At 52.7% G+C, this 21,659-nt stretch overlaps 1 protein-coding gene across 2 annotated transcripts; it reads left to right on the top strand.

Moving 5' to 3' along the window:
- The first annotated feature begins 8,882 nt into the window (after nt 1-8,882).
- LSS (lanosterol synthase) lies at nt 8,883-20,807 on the top strand. 2 transcript variants are annotated; one of them, XM_069860777.1, is made up of 22 exons: nt 8,883-8,924; nt 9,008-9,206; nt 9,272-9,410; nt 9,497-9,605; nt 10,006-10,127; nt 10,457-10,553; nt 11,377-11,512; nt 11,727-11,835; nt 12,183-12,301; nt 12,726-12,823; nt 12,961-12,988; nt 13,602-13,658; nt 15,655-15,726; nt 16,424-16,474; nt 16,627-16,776; nt 17,115-17,211; nt 17,411-17,516; nt 18,032-18,097; nt 18,520-18,600; nt 18,884-19,054; nt 19,507-19,585; nt 19,793-20,807. In XM_069860777.1, the coding sequence occupies exons 1-22, from the start codon at nt 8,908-8,910 to the stop codon at nt 19,934-19,936; spliced, it is 2,247 nt and encodes a 748-aa protein (XP_069716878.1). In that variant the 5' UTR covers nt 8,883-8,907; the 3' UTR covers nt 19,937-20,807. The 2 variants fall into 2 exon arrangements, with proteins under 2 accessions (XP_069716878.1, XP_069716879.1); XM_069860778.1 differs by lacking the exons at nt 18,520-18,600; nt 18,884-19,054; nt 19,507-19,585; nt 19,793-20,807 and adding an exon at nt 18,247-18,504.
- Nucleotides 20,808-21,659: the final 852 nt, after the last annotated feature.

Here is a 21,659-nt window from a genome sequence, read left to right as displayed (position 1 = left end):
CACTTCTCATTTTCTTTGTTTCCTTAAACCTATTCCAAAACTAGGCTTTACCCTAGGTAAAAGTGCTTACTTGTCACTTTCTGATACTTTTGCTTCCATTTGGCCTGATACTGATGTGATTGTGTGCTGTGGTACTTTAAGATCTGCTTAGATTTTGGGGGAATGAAACATTTTGATGCCTTTGTGCTGTATTCTGGGAGAAAGCTTGTTCTGGGGATGGCAGGTGCATTCTCTCTCCCTTTCCCCATCTGTTTAGCAGTGGAAATCCTCATTTGCAAGCACCACTTTGCTCTCTATTTGGAAGAGATCTATGCATGGGACTGACTGGGCTAACCAACATTTTCCTTTAAACAAAATTTCAGAAAGGAAACCGGGTTTCCAATGCAACAAATGTGCAATGAAGAGATTTGTGTTTCCAGGGAAAATGCTGACATTTTTGTTAACACCTGTTTCATTTTTTCAAAGGAAGCTTTTTTGTCATTCTACCCAGAATTTGCAATTTCTTGATGATCTCTTTGAGATCCTGTGTGCTACACATGATATTTTTGCAAGTGGCAGCTGAAGCTCTATGAGTTTCTATTCCTGTCCCTGAAGATGTCCGCAAGGACTGTCAGAGCCGTGAACCTCAGTTTCTTTCCTGCCCGTGTGTTGTTGAGGTGTTCTGCTGTGTGTGTGCAGGGCAGCTTTTCTGGGCTGGGGGGAGACCCCGCGGGGACGGGGCGGTGGGAGGCCCTGAGGGAATGGGCGTGCCCAAGGACCCTGAGGCCACGGGGCGATTGCAGCCCCTCTGCAGCTGGGGTGGAGATCCCTCAGGGGACAGAGGGGCAGGAGGCCACGAGGAGCGTCTCGCAGCCACCCCATTCCTCGCCACCCTGCTTTTATGGTGCTTGCCCAAGGTGTCTCCCAGCCCTGCGGCAGACGCCCTCGAGGCCAGGCCTCAGCAGGATGGTGGGGACCCCCCAGCTGCCCAGGCTGCCCTGAGGGGGGCAGGAGAAGGAGAAGGATGCCCCGCAGCCAGCGCTGGGTGCTGCCGGCGAGGGGCAGTGGGCAGGGGCAGGGCTGGTGGCCAGCCTGGAACATGGGGTTGCCCAGGCCACACACAGCATGACAGTTGAAAAGCTTGTCCTTGGAGATTCCCAGGACATCTTCCATCCCTGGAGCAGAAGCCCTTGAGGCCAAGCCTCAGCAAGATGGCAGGGAGAGCCCTTGGCGTTACCAAGCTGGCTTGGGTGTTGGGAAAGGAGGAGGAGGAGAAAGGCGCTGGGTCTGCCCAGCACAGCAGCCTGATGCCGTGAATGAGGTGTAGCCTTTCCAGGCAGGTGAGTGGCCGAGCTGGGCCACAGGGCTGGTGGCTGCAGTTGCCACTGTCCCATCCCATTCCCCGTGGGCATCCCCAGGGAAAGAGGGGCAGAGGGAACAGGGCTGTTCCCCACAGCCAGGCTCCAGCCGGGCTCCCTCCACAGGGCACCCTCAGCCCCAACCTGTGGCCACCAAGTCGGGGGGCAGTGACCCCAGCAGCCCCTGTCCCAGGGCCGGCCCTGCCTGGGGAGCGCAGGGTTCCGCTGTGTTCTCCAGCCTCTCCTGCAGCCCCTCAGCTCTGCCTGTGCTTTGGCTTTACAGATCCTGACTCAGACGTGCCAGAAAAGGAGCAGGAGCAGGAATGGGAATGGGAGCAGGAGTAGGAATGGGAGCAGGAGTGGGAGGAGGAGCAGGAGCAGGAACATGGTCTCTTGTGCAGCAGAACACAGGTACCCACAGCCATCCCCACCTGGGATGGGACAGCTCTTGCTGCTCAGCTGAGCAGTGCGGTCCAGGCACTCAGGATGGCATCCCCCTCTTACCTGCCTTTCCTTCCCCTGAAAACATTTTAGGAATCCCTTCAGTCCACTGTGTGGGAAGACTCCAACTCCAGTGATGCAGAGGCTGTTGCTGCCGTGCTGATTGGGCTTGTGGAACATAAATGCTACAATGCAGAGCAAGTATGTAGCCTATGGCTTGGGTCCAAACCCCCCAGGGATCGTGTGCTCCCTGAAGCCAGGTCCACTAGGTGTCCAACAACCTTCCTGGCAAGCCCAATGTGGTGGGAAGGAAAGCGTTTCTCGGAGCAGTCTGAGGAAAAGGCTCAGTTTGCCAGCACTCTGCCTCTTGGCTGCGTCTCCCCCAGGTGCCTGGGGATGTGAGGCGCATCTACCAGTGGCTCAGGTCCAACAAGGATGCATCTAACAAGCACATGATGGGCAAAACCCTTCTGCAGCTGACCCTCATGTACCCTGATGATGTGGTGGTGGCACTCCTGCGCTGTGCCCCATCATGCAACAGGTATGCAGTGCCTCCCTTGACAGCCCCAGGCTCACCAGCTCTTAGAGCCCATCAGCCTACAGAGCCCACCCCATGTGGGCTGCCAGGCAACCAGAGATTCTCAGCACTCTCTGGCCCCTCCATTTCACAACCCCAGTGCCCGTTGCCGTGCTCCCTCCCTGCCTCTCAAGGCACCATTGCTTGAATGCCTGCTGCCAGCAGGGGACTGGCCCACTAGGTGCTGTTGGCAAGGGGCAGTGGGCAGGGGCAGGGCTGGTGGCCAGCCCAGGACGTGGGGTTGCCCAGACTGTACTGCTGTGACCCAGACCCCGCTGACACTGATCTCTGTGCCTGCAGGGCTGCTGTGACCATGTGGAAGAAAATGGTGTCCACAAGCAGGACTGCAGACAGTGTGCTGTGGAAGCTGCTCTATGTGCTGGAGAGCTGGCCGCTGTACAGGACGTCCACCTCAGACGGGGACAACAAGGAGGTCTTTGCCCTGGCTGTGAGTTTCTGGTTCTAGCCCAATTCCAGGGTTGCTTGTGCAGGCGGCTCTCCATCCTTCCCTGCCACTGCACCTCCTTGCCTCCCTCAGTGGGCAGGAAACCTGGGTTAGGGGCAGGCTTAGGGGCAGCCTGGCCGTGTGCTACCCCTGCATCTCCTGTGGCCCAGAGCACTGCCTGAGCCTATGAAAGTCCAGAAGGTCTGGTCACGGGTGTGGGACTGAGAGCTGGCTGTGCTTTTAGTACTGCCCAAATAGCCGCTTCCCTTATTTTAAAATTCATTGTCCTTATCTTTAAACAGGAGACTGTAAACTTGAGGCTCCTTCCTCAGGTTCCCTGCTTCCTTCCCTGAGCTTTTGGCTGATGTGTTTAAAAAAACAGAGGGGTTTACAGAACCCAAGGCCAAGCAAAACACTTCAGCCCTTTTCCTGTCTCCCTCTCCTCAGTAAAACACAATGTAGGCTCTTCACAGCGTGCTCTGGGAGAAAAGCAGTTCCGCAGAGAGCAGGTTCCCTGGCTCTGTGCCATGGTCACTGTGTCCACTTCTGAACCCACAAACATGGCAACCAGAAATGAGCTAGGGTCCTCATGGGAAGTCTAAAATGATGCCTAGAAGCAGTCTTACCAGGATATCTTGAGGAATTGGGCTGGGACCTGTTGAAGTTGTTGGAGGGAGATGATGGGCCCAATCTGGTCCCTGCACATAGGTCCAGGGAGCCCATAGAGTTGTGTCTGCCCCAGGAGGGACCGACTGGACCCTGCACCATCTCTGCCAGCCCTGTGCAAATGCCACCTCTGCCTGAGGGCAAGTAGAGACTGGACAGGCTCCATGGGATGAGCAGTGGGTCTTTTTTGGCCCCATAGAACGGACTGACACGGTTAAGATGATGCTCCCTCTCGGGAACCATAAGCAATGGTCACTTTACATCTACCTTAATCTCATAAATCCTGGGCTTTGCCTAACTGCCATTTTCCTCACTCCCTTTGTTCCCCCACTGCCTTCCCAGCACAACTATGTGCTGTGGTTGCAGAGGAGCAGCTCTGGACTTTACTGCTGACCCACCAGCTGCTCTAGTCTTGGCAGTTTTTGTGGCCCCTTAAAAAACACCAAATTTTTTTGCACTGCAAAAAAATGCTCCAGAGTTTATAACACCTTGTCTGAATCATGGCCTTAAGCTTGGGTCAGTTCCTGGCTGAATTCAGCTGAAACAACAAAAGATTGCTCCTAGGTTCATTAAAGAGATACATTAATGCATTCTCCATCAAACCTGCACTGAGAGAAGGCATTACAGCATCAATCCAAAATGTCTTTCCAGCCTCTGGTACAGCCAGCAGTACCAGCAGGAGAGGCCTGCAGGCTTACTGATGCAGTGGTGCACTGAAGGCTCACACCTTTTTCTTCATGCAGCCAAGTTACCTTAACAGGGACAGAAGAAACCATGTTTTTTGTTGGTTTGGCTTTTTGGTTGTGGTTTTTTGGGTTTTTTTTTTTTTATACTTCTGAAACATCTGTGCTCCTGCTTAAAGAATTTCTGCTGAAACAGTGACCAGTTCAGGTCTATCTTCTGTCAAAGCCGAGTTGGATGTACTTAGGCCATGTTTTGTAAAGTCCCTTTGATAATAACCTTTTTAATGCAAACTAGATGATATCCCATTACTTCAAAGAGGCTTTACGATTTTTACTCCAGCAGCAGCATAACAAATACCAGTTGGCAGGTAAGACCTTGTGAACTAAGTCTCATATGCTAGACAGCAGCAAAAGGTGGGAAATTTGCTTTTATGAGCTGACAGCATCCCTTTTTCAGTGGAACATTTTCAGCTTCTAGTGTCTCCAGCAAGCAGAGCCTCCAAAACAGCAGGAACAGGGCGTTACCTGGTCAACAGTGTTCTAAACTTCAGACATTAAAAATAGCATAAAAATAATGCTCTTGTAACAGGAGTTTGGCAATTATGAAAAATAAAAGTTTCATAACCAAAATGGAATGTCTAAGGCAGACAGGTTGTATAGGGAAAGAAAAATAAAATCAAGTGGTTCATCTTCCATGACTGCTTTTAGGCAAATATTACCATATACTACCTGGAGATGCTGGCATCCACAGGAATTAGAGATCCTTACATGAAGCTTATCTCAGGCAGATTCATCATGACAATATTTTTTTTTAAACCAAAAAATAAACAACAGGCTTTTAAGCCCCAAATACAACTTGGATCACTAATATAGGGAACTTGGGGAACTTGAGTCACTAATATAGGGAACTTGGGGAATTTGAGTTCCCCTTGTCCATTTAAACTGTGCAAGAGAAGCAATGCAGCTCTCCCTAGTGAGGACCAGTGGTATGAGGCACAAGGCAAAGATTTCTTCATACAATGCCACCTCCAGGAGGAATCCAACACCCTTAGTTTTTTAGGCAAAATTCTGCTGTAACTGAACATAGCCAGGGCTGAACTTATGTGTGACAAGCCTAGTTTATAAAATAAATACCAAATTAATTTTATAATTCCCAAATAAAATTACTATATCCACTCCAAATAATCACTGAGGTTATGCTAGACATGAGTGAAGAGCTATTTGCTACTAGAGGAGCATTTTAAATTCAACTTGTAGCGTGAATACACTAAGTATTAATTTATGGGCATGTTTCTGTCCTGAGATGCTGATGGGTGCTACATTTGGCAGTAGCTGTTTTATTCCTGTGCCCTGATATTGCTGCAGCCTGCTGTGCCAGGTGCTGCACAGACATGGAGGTGCTTCCTGCCTCCAAGACAAGGCTGAATTTTGATCACAAATATTTGCAACTATGAATTTGGGCTTTTCCACCTGAACTTTCCTCTGCCTTAGCTTGACCTGGTGTCACTTCTGCAGCAGCAGGGAAGCCAGGTCACTCTGAAAGACAGCAGGAAGAAATTTTATCACCACATTTAAACACTAAATTTAACACACGGCCTTTCCAATGCACAACAACAGCAAGTAAAGCATTTCTGTCTCAGGTGTCCTTCCCAGAGCAGGATTTATAATGTGTGTTATAAAAAGAGTGCATTTCCTTGAAGGGACGGTGATGGTGAAAAAACACTGTCTGCAGAGGGAAAGGGAAGAGCAATTCATCTATGCTGAGGATGTACACTTTAGGTTCATGTGCCTGCAGCTTTGCGATGTTGGGAGGGTTTGCCAGCCAGACACATTACTGTACCACAATATATCCTTTGTAGCCCAGCTCAGTCCTGCCTCCTGCAAAGCAGTCCCTGACATCCCTGGACTGCATGCTGTGTTGGACTCAATGATCCAATGGGTCTTTTCCAACCTGGTGATTCTATGATTCTTGCCAGTGATGCCACTTTGGATGTCAGTCTGTCCCCAAAGGGCTCACAGGCACCTCCTCTGACTCCTGTTGGGTTTCTCTGGGTTATGGCAGGATGCTAGCCCCTTCCCAAGTACCCATGTGCCCAACAGAGTTCATATCTCCATCCGGGGAGCCTGATTCACCTGAGGGGGTTTGAAGGGCTAAAATCCACTTGCCCACTGGCCTAGGGAGTATTGCCAAGTGTGGGGCAGCACAGGGGGTGTTGGCAGAGAGATGGGGGCACATCACTGGGACAGGACAGGATGGGAGGAGCTCTGCCATCTTCACCTATACCTTGTGGACTGCTGTCCGAGGCAGTGCCTGCAGCAGGGTGACTTCCCCCAGCACTGCATCAAGGCAAGGTTGACAGTGGGGATGCCAGACTCATCCTATTGCCTGATACCAGAGGTGAAACCACAACCTGTTCTCACCCCAACCCCGATGGTGTTTTTATAAAGGCTGGCAGACTATCGTGCCTGTGACAGGTTGTGCCACATGTCTGCTCTCCTGTAGCCATATGGGTTTCAGCACTCATAAAGCATAACAAAATGTTTTACAGGTGTCATCCCTGCCCACCCACCCCTCCTCGCCCAGGCATGGCCCCAGTATTTAGCAGGTGCCTGCCACCCCAGGAGAGCTGTGCTGAGGACTGTGATCAGAGGTGCTGCGGGCGGCAGTGCTTTCAAAGGCCAGTGCCAGCACCACCTCTGCTGGGCCTTTCCACAGAGTCAGTGAGCAAAAGCAGCTCCTGAGGCAGCAGTGCCTGCCGGGGCCACAGGGCAGTCAGGGAGCAGGGGGCAACTGGGAGCATGGATGCCCCTGGGCAGGGGTGCGCGTCACCATGGCTGATGCTGCACCAAGACATGGTGTCCCCAGCCCCTCGTGGTCCACAAGGGCGTGGGCTGGACATCCAGGTTCAGCTGGAATGGTTTATAATTTCCGTTAACGATGGGAACCACATGTCTGGGCTTAGGGGGTGCACAGAGGTGGGAACAGTCGCTTTCAGGGTCAGCGCTGTTACCCAAAGGTATGGGGCGGCTGTTGGGGTCTGTGGGTGGACGTCACTCCTGGGGAAGCAAGCACAATCTCTCTGCTGGGGCAGAGGAGCCAGATCCTGGCTGACAGGAGGTGCTGCAAGGAGAAGGACACCCAACATAGCAGCATTTCCCTGAAGAGCCAGAGGCAGCAATACCTTGGCACACCCTGGAACTGTGTGTCGGAGCTGGTTGTGCAAGGACTGCAGAGCTGAGCCTGTGCTCATGGCCCCTGGCCACCCCTACGAGGAGGGTCCTCAGGGCAAACCACCACTGCCAGGCCTTGAAATGCCACCAATGCCCACTGTGTTTGGTGTGATGCTGTGAAAAGCCAGATTCAATATTCAATGCCAATTTGATTATTAAGTAAGGTAGCATCTCATGCAATGTCGGGCATGCAGGGGAGCAAGCGTGAGACTTCTAGCACAATTCACAAAGGCTATATACAGTCAAAGCACACAGATTCATCATTTTTCCTGGAATAAGTGTGTCTATTATAATCAGTTCCTAGAATTTATTTACATAAGTTTCTTCCCCTTGGCGTATGTGCTCTGCCCTCTGGGGGTTTTGGGCTGTGGGCTTCTGGAGGAAGGCTTGCAATATTCTTCACAGTGAACTTTTCAACTTTCCTTCTTGTGCATGCTCTTAGACTCTTTGGGCACCTCTTCAAGGTTGCATCCCATCCTAGCTGGTTCTTCTTTCTCTTATCATTGCACTTGTCTTTGTTATCTGGCTTAGTTAGATACAGTCACACTCTTTCTCATTTTTTTCTAACTGCAGCCTTGTTAAAATTACTTATGTAAGCATAAGTATCTAGGTGCAGGCTAATTAAAGGTTATTATTCAAGCTAATCCTATATTTTAGTTCTAAAATCACAACAACTATACATAATATTCAAACATATAATAGGTTAGTAACTCATAACAAATAATCTCTTCTTCCAGGTGTGTGTCCATTTTTATCAAACCACCTGCTCATCTGGTACAAGTTGCTGGTCTTGCTGCTTGTCACCCGTTCCCCTCTAGATCCCCCTTCCCTGCTGGGCTGCCCACGGGCCCCACCAAGCGTTTGGGTCTGCAAGCGAAACCCACAGCTCTGATTTATTGTCGTGTCCCGAGAAGTGCAATGAAGCTGGTGAAGGGGATGGAGAACAAGTCTTATGAGGAGCGGCTGAGGGAACTGGGGTTGTTTAGCCTGGAGAAGAAAAGGCTAAGGGGAGACCTTATTGCTCTCTACAACTACCTAGAAGGAGGTCGTAGATGAGGGCGCTGGCCTCTTCTCCCAAGTGACAGGGGACAGGACAAGAGGGAATGGCCTCAAACTGCGCCAGGGGAGGGTCAGACTAGATATCAGGAAAACATTTTTCACAGTAAGGGTCGTTGGGCACTGGAACAGGCTGCCCAGGGAGGTGGTTGAGTCACCATCCCTGGAGGTGTTTAAAGACGGGTAGACGAGGTGCTGAGGGGTATGATTTAGTGGCAGGTGGGAATGGTTGGACTCGATGATCCTGTGGGTCTTCTCCAGCACGGTGACCCCACGAGATTACAGCTCACTCCACGCCCGCAGGACATGCGGCAAACGACCCCGCACGGCCGCGACAGCGACCGCGCCCCCCGGCCCAGGCGGCATCGCTGCTGCGCGCGCCGCCCCATTGGCTGCCGCCCGTCAGGCCATGTCGGGCCAGGGCGGGGCGGCTCCGCGCGCGCCGGGGCGAGGGCGGCCCCGCGGGCGGCGATGGCGGCGGACGGCGGGTGAGCGCGGGGCTAACGGCGCCGTGTCCGTGTCCCGCAGGGCGATGCGGGCGGCGGCGGGGCTGACGGTCCGTGTCCTGCAGGGCGGTGCGGCGGCGCGGGGGCCCGCGGCGCTCGGCGGCGGCCACGGCGCTGCCCGCATGGCGGCTGCGCTGCGAGGGCGGGCGGCAGCGCTGGCGCTACCTGGGCGGCGGCGGCGCGGAGGAAGAGGAGGAGGAGAAGGAGGGCGGCGATCGGCGGGCGCAGACGGCGCTGGAGCGGCACAGCATCGGCCTGAGCACGGTGCGGGGCCGCGCGGGGCGGGGAGGGGCCGCGGCCGCCCCGGCTGAGACGCTTTGTCCCCGCAGGACGAGGCGCTGCCACCCGCGCCGGGGGCCGGCTCCGCGCGGGACGCCGCCCGCCGGGCCATGCGGTTCTACGCGGCGCTGCAGGCCGAGGACGGGCACTGGGCGGGCGACTACGGCGGGCCGCTCTTCCTCCTGCCAGGTAGGGCCCGCGGGCCGCCTCCCCGGAGTGGCGCGAAGGAGCCGCCTGCGGCTTCGCCGTCAGAGCCGGCCCGCTTCGTCTTCCAGGTCTCCTCATCGTCTGCCACGTTGCCAAGATCCAGCTGCCGGAGGGGTTTCCGGAGGAGATGGTGCGCTACCTGCGCTCTGTGCAGCTCCCGGATGGAGGCTGGGGCTTGTGAGTAGCAAAGGGTCTTCTTTTAGTGGCGGTGTCTCCGAGGTCTATGCTCGGAGCTGCTGTCAAATCTGCCCAGGCTTGGGGACTGGTCCTCAGAAACTCTGATAGGTCTGCGTGGTTGGACTTGGCTGTGTAAACGCTCCAGGTATGCATTTCCCCACAGAGATGGCTGGAGCATCAAGTCTGGCTGCATTCTCTCTGTTGTGCTGTATCATAAAGTATCGTGTGTGACAGGGTAGTACAGAGCAGTGTTTCTCCTGGGGTTAGTTTGGTCTCTTTTTCACAGTCACCCGTGGCATCCTGCCTTGTCTGGGCAAAGACAGCCCTGCGTGGTGGGTTGTGTGGCTAATGTTAACGCTTGGCTGATGGGCTCTTCTATCTCTGTGTATGCACATGACAGGCATGTGGAAGACAAATCAACGGTGTTTGGCACAGCCCTCAACTACATAGCCCTGAGAATCCTGGGGCTCGGACCAGATGACCCTGACGTTGTGCGGGCCCGTGTCAACCTGCACAGCAAAGGTTAGCTCCATTGCTCCCAACACAGCAACCATGGGGTGGTACATTGGTGAGAGAAGTCTGGCAAGACTCAAGGGCTGTGTGGAACATGGGAGACCTGTTGTCGTAGAGGACCTGTTGATTGTGCTTGCCCTTGATGTCACCTACATTTTCAGTTAATGGTGGGAAAGTGTGTTATGTTTTTTACCGTTGCCTTCTTAGCTGTTTTCAAGATGTGTCCCAGCCTGAATGGCATGCTCCTGAATATGGGAGAAGTGGACTCTGCGGTAGGGAAGAAAGCAGGGAACTGGCATAGTTACATTAACCCTGAACGCTGATATTGCTCTCTGCAGGAGGTGCCGTGGGAATCCCTTCCTGGGGGAAGTTTTGGCTGGCTGTCTTGAATGTTTACAGCTGGGAGGGAATGAACACACTTCTCCCAGAGATGTGGTATGTGCATCTCTTGATGTGGAGGTAGGGGGTCTTCTCAGACCTGCCACCAGCCTTGACCCAGATCTCTCCCAGGCGCTGGTGTTGGCTGGGATAGTTCCAGCTATGGCCTGCAACTGGGGATGCTCAGACTGCTTGTCAGTTAGGAGACCAGCGAGGCTGGCCTGTGGGTTGATAGCACTGAACACTGAACTGAAGGAGATGCCAGAACCCAGCCTTGTTACCTTCATCCACAGGGTCCTCGATACATTTGTGTGCTCCCTGCCTGATACCAGTGTCTTGTGCTCTTTTGGCCAGACAGAACTGGGCCCTAGCAGGACAGGACAGCCACATGTAAGGCTGCCAGCTCTAGCTCTCACTTGTACCTCCTTGAATTACTCAAAGAGAGGAACCATATGACATTTTCCCTGGGGGAAATCAGGGGCTCCATAGTACCAAGGGCTGCTGGTGCTTTGTCATCAAATGCATTTAACTGTTGGTCTGGGCCTCTACCTTCAAAGTCACATGAGGAAGAGGCTTCTGAACTGACTTCTCCCCTCCCTTTTCTCTGAGCTCAAGATCCTGCCTGCCCCATATCACCTGGGCCAGGAGCGGTGTTTGCTGGCCCTGGTGGGAAGGGAGCAGCCTTGGTGGGGAGGACCTGAACAGGGCCAGGGTGTATGGATAGTCCTTTCTTTTCTCCTGCAGCTTTACCAGCAGCAGCAGGCCTGGTACAGGGGATGGGGAAAGGCATGCCTGGCTCTGGACATCCCCCTGTCAGCACATCCATCTCTCCCTTGGCCCTTCTTGTTCCTCACAGTAATGCCTTCTCTGTTATGAACAGGCTGCTTCCTACATGGTTCCCAGCCCATCCATCCCGGCTCTGGTGTCACTGCCGCCAGGTTTACCTCCCCATGAGCTACTGTTACGCCAAGCGTCTATCAGCAGAAGAGGATGCGCTCATACAGAGCTTGCGGCAGGTAATGATGGGGCTCCCTGACAAGGATACATGGTTTCCTGACCACCTGCTGTGCTAGCCATGTCCTTGTGGGCCAGCCTCTTGCTTGCAAAGTGACAGGTCTCATACCTGCACAGTCTCTCTGTCCAGGCAGTGGAGCCTACTTCCAGCAGCAAACTGCCTCTGGATGCCACTTGCAGCTTGCCAGGCTGGTGCTCTTTGTTTTCTTGTGCTAGGAGCTGTATGTGCAAGACTATGCCAGCATAGACTGGCCAGCCCAGAGGAACAACGTGGCTGCCTGTGATGTGTACACCCCACACAGCTGGCTGCTGGGAATTGCCTATGGTGAGTGTGGCATTGGCTGAGGCAGGAGCGCATTTGTGATGTGACCCGATGGTGGTGGAACCGAAGCTGCCTTGTACCATGAGGGCTGTTTAGGGTCTACTGCCGGCCACTGGTATGTGCCCTGAAGCTGAGATGGAGACATGGATTGTGTGATGCCTGGGCTTCTGCCTCCCTGAGAGCAGCAGCAGGGCCTTCTGTCCAGGTCCTCGGGCCACTCTGGGGCAGAGACGTTCCTGTGCTTTCCTTGAGTGGTCACTGCATGAGCAGTGGTGCAACCTGCCACAGCAAGTGAATCTGGCTGCATGGAGTGAATTTTCATCGTATGTTCTTTTTCTTTTCTCTTGTAGCCATCATGAATCTGTATGAAGCCCACCACAGCACTTACCTGCGGCAGCGAGCTATTACGGAGTTGTACGACCACATCAAAGCTGATGACAGATTCACCAAGTGCATCAGCATTGGACCAGTAGGAAACTTACTGTCAATTCTTTAAAAATCTTGCCCTTTGTTCTTTAGGGACCAGCTTGTGACTGCTGAGCCCTATGTAGTTGTGGCGTGTAACCATAATCACCAGATCTTGCTCCAGCACAACTCCTGTTGATCCCAGTGCTCAAGAGTGTAATACCAGCAGGGCACAGAAGATACGGAGAGTGTGGGGACAGCTGTGGCCCTGGTGAGGGCTGCAGGGAAATGATTTGAGGGGAGGCTCTGGAGTAATCTTTTGGCAGCTGTCCTGCTAAATCAGATATGCTTAGTAATGCCACAGATGGAGCTGTTGGGATTAAGCCCACAACCACCTCTAGATTGCTTTGTGCTTGGTGGAAGGGGGTATGTGCCTCTGGAGCTGGAAGAAGCTGTATCCAAAGCAGTGATAGTGCTGCTTTTGACAGATTTCCAAGACGATCAACATGCTGGTTCGCTGGTTCGTGGATGGTAAGAACTCCTCAGCTTTTCAGGAGCATGTTTCCAGGATCCCCGACTATCTCTGGTAAGGGCTGAGCATGGCCCGCTTGGCACAGTGTAGAGCTTTTGATTCCTGTGGAGTGAGCACACTGTGGCTCCCAACCCACTTCCTGGCACTTTCGCTATGCCTATGTTGCAGCACTGTGCTTTCTTCTCCCACAGGCTGGGCCTCGACGGGATGAAGATGCAGGTGAAGTGCTGTAGGAGTTCAGCTGTTCCTGAGAGGGACCCTTGCATGCTGGGGCAAGCCGTGGAATAGTGGGATAGGTTATTTATTGTGGGCCTGAGCTGGAATCTCGCTTTTGGTGTCTGGTGGCTTTGTCTGTCTCACTGCCATTTTCCATGGCTGTGCCAGGCAGGCATGAGCATTCTGCTAGCTGGCCTCTCTGTGGCTGTGAGCTGAGGAGGTAGGTCTAGGCCTCCATCCTTTTCATCCTTATGGGTCCTGGGAGAAGGATGGGAGTAAGACAGACCCTCGATATTGCATGTGGACTGAGCTGTGCTTCTCTCATAGTTATGTCCCTCTGTTCCATATCGCTAGCCACCTCTCCTGTCTTGGATCTGCACAGAGCATGCCGAAGCAGCTCTCTCGCTTCCTATCCCCTTAATGCCCCTGAGCTGCTGCATCTGTCCGCTCTATGCCAACGCATAAGATGTGATGCTGGGTGACGTAAAACTGAGACGCTGGGTGGGGGGAACTAGTAGGGGTAATGCAGGAGGCATTGCCTGTGCTGTCCCATAGACCTCACAGCTAGGTAGGCTGCTGTCAGCACCTGCCTCTCACTGTCTACTTACTCTTCCAGGGCACAAATGGATCCCAGCTCTGGGATACTGCCTTTGCCATCCAAGCCTTCTTGGAGGTAATGCACCCCTTAGTGCCACATTCTGCCTTGGGAAAATGGTCTCTCCTGGCATGTCCCCAAATACCAGCAGCACCCGCTTTGCATCCCCTCAGACCTCTGCTGTGCCAATTCTGGCATTGCATTGTATGACTGAGCCAGCAAACACTGATCTTCTCCGAGCCCACCTCAGCTGTGGTAGGCAGGGTGCCCAGCACAGATGGTACAGCCCATCTTTGCCTTTGAAACTGGAGGCCATGGCACCAGCTAAGTGGGTCAGGTTAGACTTCCCAGTTGCTGCAGTCTTGTGATAAAACCGTGGCCGTACCTGCTTCCTCTTGGCCTCAGAGCATTGCCATTTGGCAGGGGCAGTGTGCACGTCTCCTCCGTTTTTCCTGCACTGGGGCAGAGACAGTAGGCATGCTTTTTTGAGGGTGGAGTGTTTGCCATGGTAAACCCTGATCATGCAGATATCTCAGTGGTGCTGGCATCACTGTAGTGATTTGTAATGGAAGCAGTAAGAAAAGTATAAATGCAAACCTATGGAAAGGGCCATGTGAAAGACCAGGCGGTGATGGCACCTAGATCCCAGCACATCCTCTTCTTCCTGAGGGGCACGTTTGGTCACCACAACAAGTCTGTGAAAGACAATAAAAAATCTTTCTACAAGTGTATCAACAGTAAAAGGAGGACTAGGGAGAATCTCCAGTCCCTACTAGATGCAGAGGGGACAACAGTAACAGGGGATGAAGACAAGGCTGAAGTACTCAATGCCTACTTTGCTTCAGTCTTTAACAGTAAGGAAAGTTGTTCCCTCTATGCACAACCCCAGGTGGGTTAGAGACTTGCTTGCCTAGCTAGACGTCTACAAGTCTATGGGGCCGGATGGAGTCCACCCAAGAGTTTTGAGTGAACTGGCAGATGTGCTTGCCAAACCCCTTTCCATCATCTTCAGTGGTCCTGGATTACTGGGGAGGTACCACTGGACTGGAGGCTGGCTGATGTCGTGCCCATCTATAAGAAGGGGCACAAGGCAGATCCAGGGAACTACAGGCCTGTCAGTCTGACCTCACTACCAGGGAAAGTCATGGAGCAGGTGATCTTCAGTGCTATCATGAAGCACTTGCAAAAGAGCCAGGTGATCAGGCCCTGTCAACATGGGTTCATGAAAGGCAGGTCTTGCCAAACTAACCTGATGTTCTATGACCAAGTGACTAGACTCTTGGATGAGGGAAAGGCTGTGGATGTATCTTCTTGGACTTTAGTAAAGCCTTTGATACAGTTTCTCATAGCATTCTGCTTCGGAAGCTGTCAGCCTCTGGACTGGACAAGCGCACACTCTCCTGGGTGGAAAACTGGTTGGATGGCCGGGCCCAGAGAGTGGTGGGAAATGGTGTGAAACCCAGCTGGAGGCCAGTGACAAGTGGGGTTCCCCAGGGCTCAGTGCTGGCCCTGTTCAGTGTCTTTATCAATGACCTGGATGAAGGCATTGAGTGCACCCTTAGCAAGTTTGCAGATGACACTAAGCTGGGTGGAAGCGTGCATCCGCTGGAGATTAGGGAGGCTCTGCAAAGGGATCTAAACAGGCAGGACTTACGAGGAGTGACTGAGAGAGCTGGGGTTGTTTAGCCTTGAGAAGAGGAGGCTGAGGGGAGACCTTATTGCTCTCTACAACTACCTGAAGGGAGGTTGTGGAGAGGAGGGAGCTGGCCTCTTCTCCCAAGTGACAGGGGACAGGACAAGAAGGAATGGCCTCAAGCTCTGCCAGGGGAGGGTCAGACTAGATATCAGGAAAAAATTCTTCACTGGAAGGGTCATTAGGCAATGGAATGATCTGCCCAGGGAGGTGGTTGACTCGCCTTCCCTTGAGGTGCTTAAGGTGTGGGTGGATGAGGTACTGAGGGGCACGGTTTAGAGATTGGTGGGAATGGTTGGACTTGATGATCCGGTGGGTCTCTTCCAACCTGGTGATTCTGTGATTCCTTGCTGACTGCTGACTCTGCACCTGTGTTTCTAGGCAGAAGCCCAGAAGATGCCTGAATTTACATCCTGCCTCCAAAATGCCTATGAGTTCCTCCAGTTCACTCAGGTGAGCAGAGCTCGTTGATCTCTCTCACATGCTGGCTATGCAGACTTGGCTGCTTCTCAGACCCCTATTTCCTGCATCTGTTGCCTTCCAAAGAGCTTTTCTGAAGGACTGGACTAGCAAAGTCCTAGGGACAACTTCCTGATTGGTGCTTCCTGTTGGTGGGAGCCACCTTTGCAGCTTGGAGAGGACCTTGGCCAGGCCCAGGGATGTTCAAGTTGAGTGCCCTAGCTAGGAGAGGCTGGAAAACTGAGCGCTTGGGCTTCTTTGTCCTTCATACCATCTGGTGCCCACACATTTGAGGCATCCTTCTGGGAAATCTAGACTCCTTGGCTAGTACCTACAAGGGCTCAGCTCCTGCTGGCCAGACCAGTGGCTCAAGGTGGGGGTCACCATCACCAGCAGCTTGGTGCAGACGTAGTCGCAGGTCTTGCATATTGTACTGCCAATGGGAACATCAAAAGCAGATGGCTCTCTGGCAGAAAAGCACCCAAAGAGGGGACTTGAGCAACACTTGCTGAAACCAGGCTAAAATATGATTACTCTTCAGCTCAAGATATGACCTCTTTCCTTGTCTGGCTCCCTCAGTAGTGGGGAGTGGTGCTCAGTCCCACATGGTTCTGAATCTGCAATGGTTTCAGCTCGTGGTTCTGCAGCCAGGTACCTCAAGCGTGCCCTCATTGTTTCTTGTCTTCTGCAGATCCCAGAGAACCCACCTGACTACCAGAAGTATTATCGCCATATGAACAAGGTACGATGGCTGGAACTGATCCCTGAAGGGTGCATGAACAATGCACAGATTTGGGTAGAGGGGATGGGAATGAGCGGCAGTGACCCCTGCCTTCTTACAAGAACAGAACAGGTCAGGGAAAGGTGCTGAGCCCTCCTGTGACACATTTCCAGGGCGGCTTCCCATTCAGTACCCGAGACTGTGGCTGGATCGTGGCAGACTGCACAGCAGAAGGGTTGAAGGCAATTATGCTCCTGCAGGAGAAGTGCCCCTCCATAGCCAAGCTTTTTGCCCCAGAGCGCCTCTTTGATGCTGTGAATGTGGTAAGTGCTGCAAACATTAGGGCCAAAAGGAATATATGAATCTAAGCTCAGCTAAAATAAGAGAAGTCAAGGCCTGATGGTTTGTTATATCTGGTATTACTAAGCTAGTACGAGGCACGTGGCCCAATATGACAATACCATATGGAACTAGATATGTAATATAATGTAATGATGATTCAGATGTGATGGTTCAGATTAGGCCTTCATGTCAATGTGACTTGGGACCTGGGTCAACACCGTGACTTGGGGGTCTGATTTTGTTCTTGCAGCTGGCTTGGGTCCAAAATGGGGTGGTATGCCTGTGAGTCAGTCCCAACCCCTCTCTCTTGTCTGGCCAGTTGCTGAGCATGAGGAACTCGGATGGAGGCTTCGCTACATATGAAACCAAGCGAGGAGGCCACTTACTGGAGCTGCTGAACCCCTCAGAGGTGTTTGGTAAGGGAAACTGTATGGGCTGGTCACCCTGTCCACTATGAAGGGACACTGGACTGGCCTTGCCATGCCCACTGGATTTGCCCCAGGTCCATCAGTGGGATGACTGTGCCCTGGGTCCAAGGGAGAAGTTGGCAGCATGTGGCTCAGAGGCTCCCTAAGCAGAGGGACTGTTGCACTGATATCCTTCACCTGCTCGCAGGTGACATCATGATTGACTACACCTACGTGGAGTGCACATCAGCTGTCATGCAGGCACTGAGACACTTCCATGACAAGTTCCCTGAGCACAGAGCCCCAGAGATCAGGTGAGGCACCAAGGTGAGAGTCAGGTAGGGGAAAAGACAGGCTACAGTGTCTCATGTTGCCTACCATGGCCTCTGTTGGCACAGCTCTTGCTGAGCCTTGTCAGAGGTCTTGCCTGAACTGCTGCTGCACTGAAATGGAGCAGCCTCTGTTGTGGCCCTTCGTGTGCACAGCCGGGATGCTGGCGAGCTTCTCAAGGAACAGGGCATAGGCTGTTTGGGATCAGGCCAGGGCAAATTGTTGGAGATATCCCTGCTTCTTGACTTAGCAGTTGCCTTGATCTTGCAGCCAGTTGTAGGCTGAGTCCCCTGTTTGCATGCTGGCAAGAAGAGCATCCAGCTTGTGCACAGTTTGGCTCTGAGAATCTGAACAATGCGGCTGCCTGTCTACGTGCTCTTGCCTCTTGAGCTCTCTAATAATGAGGCCCATCAAAGCCTCAGAGAGGCTGATTGATGCCCCTGATGAAACAGCTACTGAGTTTGGCCTGCTTCTGAAGCCAATGTCTTTTCCTGTCCAGAGAGACTTTGCAGAAGGGCCTGGACTTTTGTCGCAAAAAGCAGCGAGCTGATGGGTCATGGGAAGGGTAAGCAGTGTTCCCAATGCCTAGTTTTCTCTTGGCTGCCCCAGTGTGAGAGGAGCAAACATTTCTGACTGCAGAATCTGTGGGAAGAGCAAGTAGGGGCTGATCTTCCTCTGTCTCCTGTGCTTTACTCTCCTTTCCTCTGCCTCCAGCCCAGGTGGAGCAGGCATGTGGTGCATTGCACAAAACTTGACAGCTGCTGGGGGCTAGACTGGCTCTAGCTCTTCTGGTCTCGGAGTGTGTGCTGGTGCCTGAGTTGAGCTGGGAGCAGGTGCTAGTGGGACTAAGCATGGTTGTGCCGTAGAAGAAGGCAGGCTGCAGCTCTGTGCTTGGCTCTGCTCTTTCTGTGAATGTGTCTGTGTCCCAGCCTGCCTTTACCCAGGGGTTTGCACCACTCACAGTACTGCTCTTCCCCTTCCTTCTAGGAGCTGGGGGGTTTGTTTCACCTATGGCACCTGGTTTGGTCTGGAGGCGTTCGCCAGTATGCAGCACACATACTGTGACGGGTGAGAAAGAAAGGGCTGTCTGGTTCCATGCCCCTACTTACCTCTTGGGCCAGGGCTGGATGGATATCCTGGCTGTGCATGGGCTCTCCTGCCGCAGGTGCTGTTCTTCCCACACCCTGTGCCTGCAAGATGACTAGGGCCCTTGCTGCCTGAGCCTTGAACTCTTGGGGCAGCTCTGGCCGCAGGCAGGGCAGAGCACAGCTCCTTTCGGCAGCTTGGGAACATGAGTGTGCAATCGCTCCCTGTCCTGAGCCCTGTCTGATTCTCTGCCCTGTCTGTGCAGGGCTGCATGCCGAGAGGTGGCCCAGGCCTGCCAGTTCCTCCTCTCCAAGCAGATGGCAGATGGTGGGTGGGGAGAGGACTTTGAGTCGTGCGAGCAGCGTGTGTATGTGCAGAGTGCCACGTCGCAGATCCACAACACTTGTTGGGCCCTGCTGGGGCTCATGGCTGTCAGGTAAGAGCTGCCTTCACCTCTTCAAGCATCACCTGGCCCTGAGTGCTCAGTGAGATGGAAATGCAGACTGGGTTGTATGGCAGGGCTGGTACAGGCCCTAGGTCTGTCTGGTGTGCATCCAACTGTATTTGTGATCTTGTTGGTCATGAGCCTCCTGCAATGAGGGACTGGCCTGCACAGTGCACCACAGACCAGGGAGGCTCATAATGCTGGGTGAGGGGGAGCCAGTGCAAAGTAAATATCTGTCTGGATCACAATTGCAGGCCTCAAGCCTGGGAAGAGGTTGCCCTATTCATAATGTTTGGTGTGCTAGGGTTGTGAGAGGCCTTCCCAAAGTGTTCAGCATGACTGTGACATGCTCGAGGCAGCGTAGTGTGTGTTCACTAAGTGCATGGATAGGTGTTTCTAGATGGTTTGGATAAGAGTGCTTACATCTCCTTTGTGCTTTGCAGGTATCCTGACGTCGATGTGCTAGAAAGGGGCATCAAAGTGTTGATTGATAAACAGCTGCCCAATGGGGACTGGCCTCAGGTACATCTTTCCTCTGGTCTTTCCAAGGGGTTCCCTGGTGTTGCATATGTCCTGGGTGTTGTGCAGCCATTGTGCTTTGCCCTGTCTGGAAGGGGAGCTACTTGTGGCTTTTGATGGGAGACTCCAGGAAGACAGTTTGCTCAGCACTGATTACTGGATGCACTGTGATCCTGTCACCCATGCTGTCTTGCTCTATCTCTTTCTCAGGAGAATATTGCTGGAGTATTCAACAAGTCATGTGCCATCAGTTACAGTGCATACTGCAATGTCTTCCCCATCTGGACGCTAGGGCGTTTCTGCCAGCTGCATCCCAACAGCCCTCTTGCTGGGCAACTGCAATCTAGATCCTAGGCCTTGGCAGGGAAGACCACGCTGGGTACCTTGTCTGCCTGAACCTGGGCCATTGTATATGCTATGACCTCTGACTCATCTTAGATACTGCCTGCTACATGGGGCCGTGGAGGTTTCCTGTGTAGGATGTCTCAGTGCTGATCTTAATACATGGACTGCTTCCTCTGCCAGGGAGGAGTGCTGCCATGGTACTGCAGAGCCTCTGTTTTCTGTTGAACCCCTTCTGAAAATCCACTTTTAAAAGTTTTTGCTAGGTATATCCTCCTCACAGCATGGTGATTGAAGTGCGTTTTCAGACCAGTTTGGTGATCTGGGAAGGTAAAGCTGCATTGTATTGTACATCTAGACAGGCTCTCATTATCCATAGAGTAAGGCTGCCATTATCTTCCCCTTGTGCTGGCCAGGTTGGCTGTCTACAGCCAGAGTGTGGGATTTGGGGCCTCCACTGTGACCAGCATCATGATGGGTTGCACTGCACAAGCCCTACTGAGCTGGCCTCTGTGTTGTGTGTGCCAGCAACTTCCTTTGAAGTGCTCTCTGCTCTGGAGCCTGTGCTGGGAGGGGAAGGGTACCTCTCCTCCCCTAGGCAGATGGGAAAGATTCTGCTTCGCATGGTTTTCTTAATGTTCTGTCCCCCAACTGATAGCACTTGGCTTCCCAGAGCCTCACGGGTGAAATCGCCAGCCTCGCTCGCACTCTGAAAAGGGGGAAACTGAAGCAGAAAGCACTGAGGTGGTAAGTGTTGGGGCATAGCCTGAGTCCCTGGCTCCAGCTTTCCCCCAGCAGAGCAGGTACCTCTTTCAGATTTTGGTGCAGTTAACATTTTGTTGTCAGACAGGTTAATAAATTGCTAATGGTGTTGCTTGTGGTACTTACTTTACTGTGTGTTGGTCTCTATATAGTCTGCTCCAGTGTGTGTCGCAAGTGGAGGTGAGCTTGCACAGCAGTATCCTTGTAACCTGGCTTTGATCACCTGTCCCCAGTAGTATTGGCACGATCTCCACCAACAAGCAAGACATATCTGCCTTGCTTCACCCCTGGAAAATTCAATCAAGGAAGCAGCTGTCTGAAGGGGAATGATCACTTCCCTCCACCTGCTGCTTGCACTTACGTGAATAAGCCCAGTGTTCTGTTGGCTGCACTCTCTTGGACTTGTTGCCCACCAGGACCCTGGTCAATTTTTGCAAAGCTGTTCCGCAACCAGCTGGCCAGCCAGTCGACTGGCCTGTGTTGCTGCATGGGGTTATTCCATCCTAGGGGCAAAATACTGCTTGCCTGCACCTAATTTCCTACAAGAACCATGGAATCATAGACCTCCCTTTTCAACCCATTTCTCCATCCTGTGAGTGACTCATAGGATGTGAAGTGGCTCTACTCTGTACTATATCCTCTGCTTGCCCAGACTGGTAGTCTGCAGGTTTGCTGAGTGTGCGCTCCATCCTCTTGCCTGGGTTGTTGGCTAGAAAAGCTTAAGCAAACTCAACTGGGGCTGTTTTGAAAGCTCAGTTTGCCTTTTCCAAATTCTGGACTCCTTTACAGTTGTCTGTGGTGCTATTCTGCATTTAAAGCACCTCCATATTCTTCATTACAAACAGGAAGAGGGGTTTGTTGATTTTTTTTTTGTTGTTTGGTTTTAAAGTGTTGTAGGGGAACTTCATAGAATCATAGAATAACCAGGTTGGAAGAGGCCCACCAGATCATCGAGTCCAACCATTCCTATCAA

The sequence above is a fragment of the Phaenicophaeus curvirostris genome, chromosome 7 (assembly GCF_032191515.1).
Source record: "Phaenicophaeus curvirostris isolate KB17595 chromosome 7, BPBGC_Pcur_1.0, whole genome shotgun sequence".
NCBI lineage: Eukaryota > Metazoa > Chordata > Aves > Cuculiformes > Cuculidae > Phaenicophaeus > Phaenicophaeus curvirostris.
Note: the sequence above shows the minus strand (reverse complement) of the source record. Positions and strands in the feature narration are given on the sequence as shown.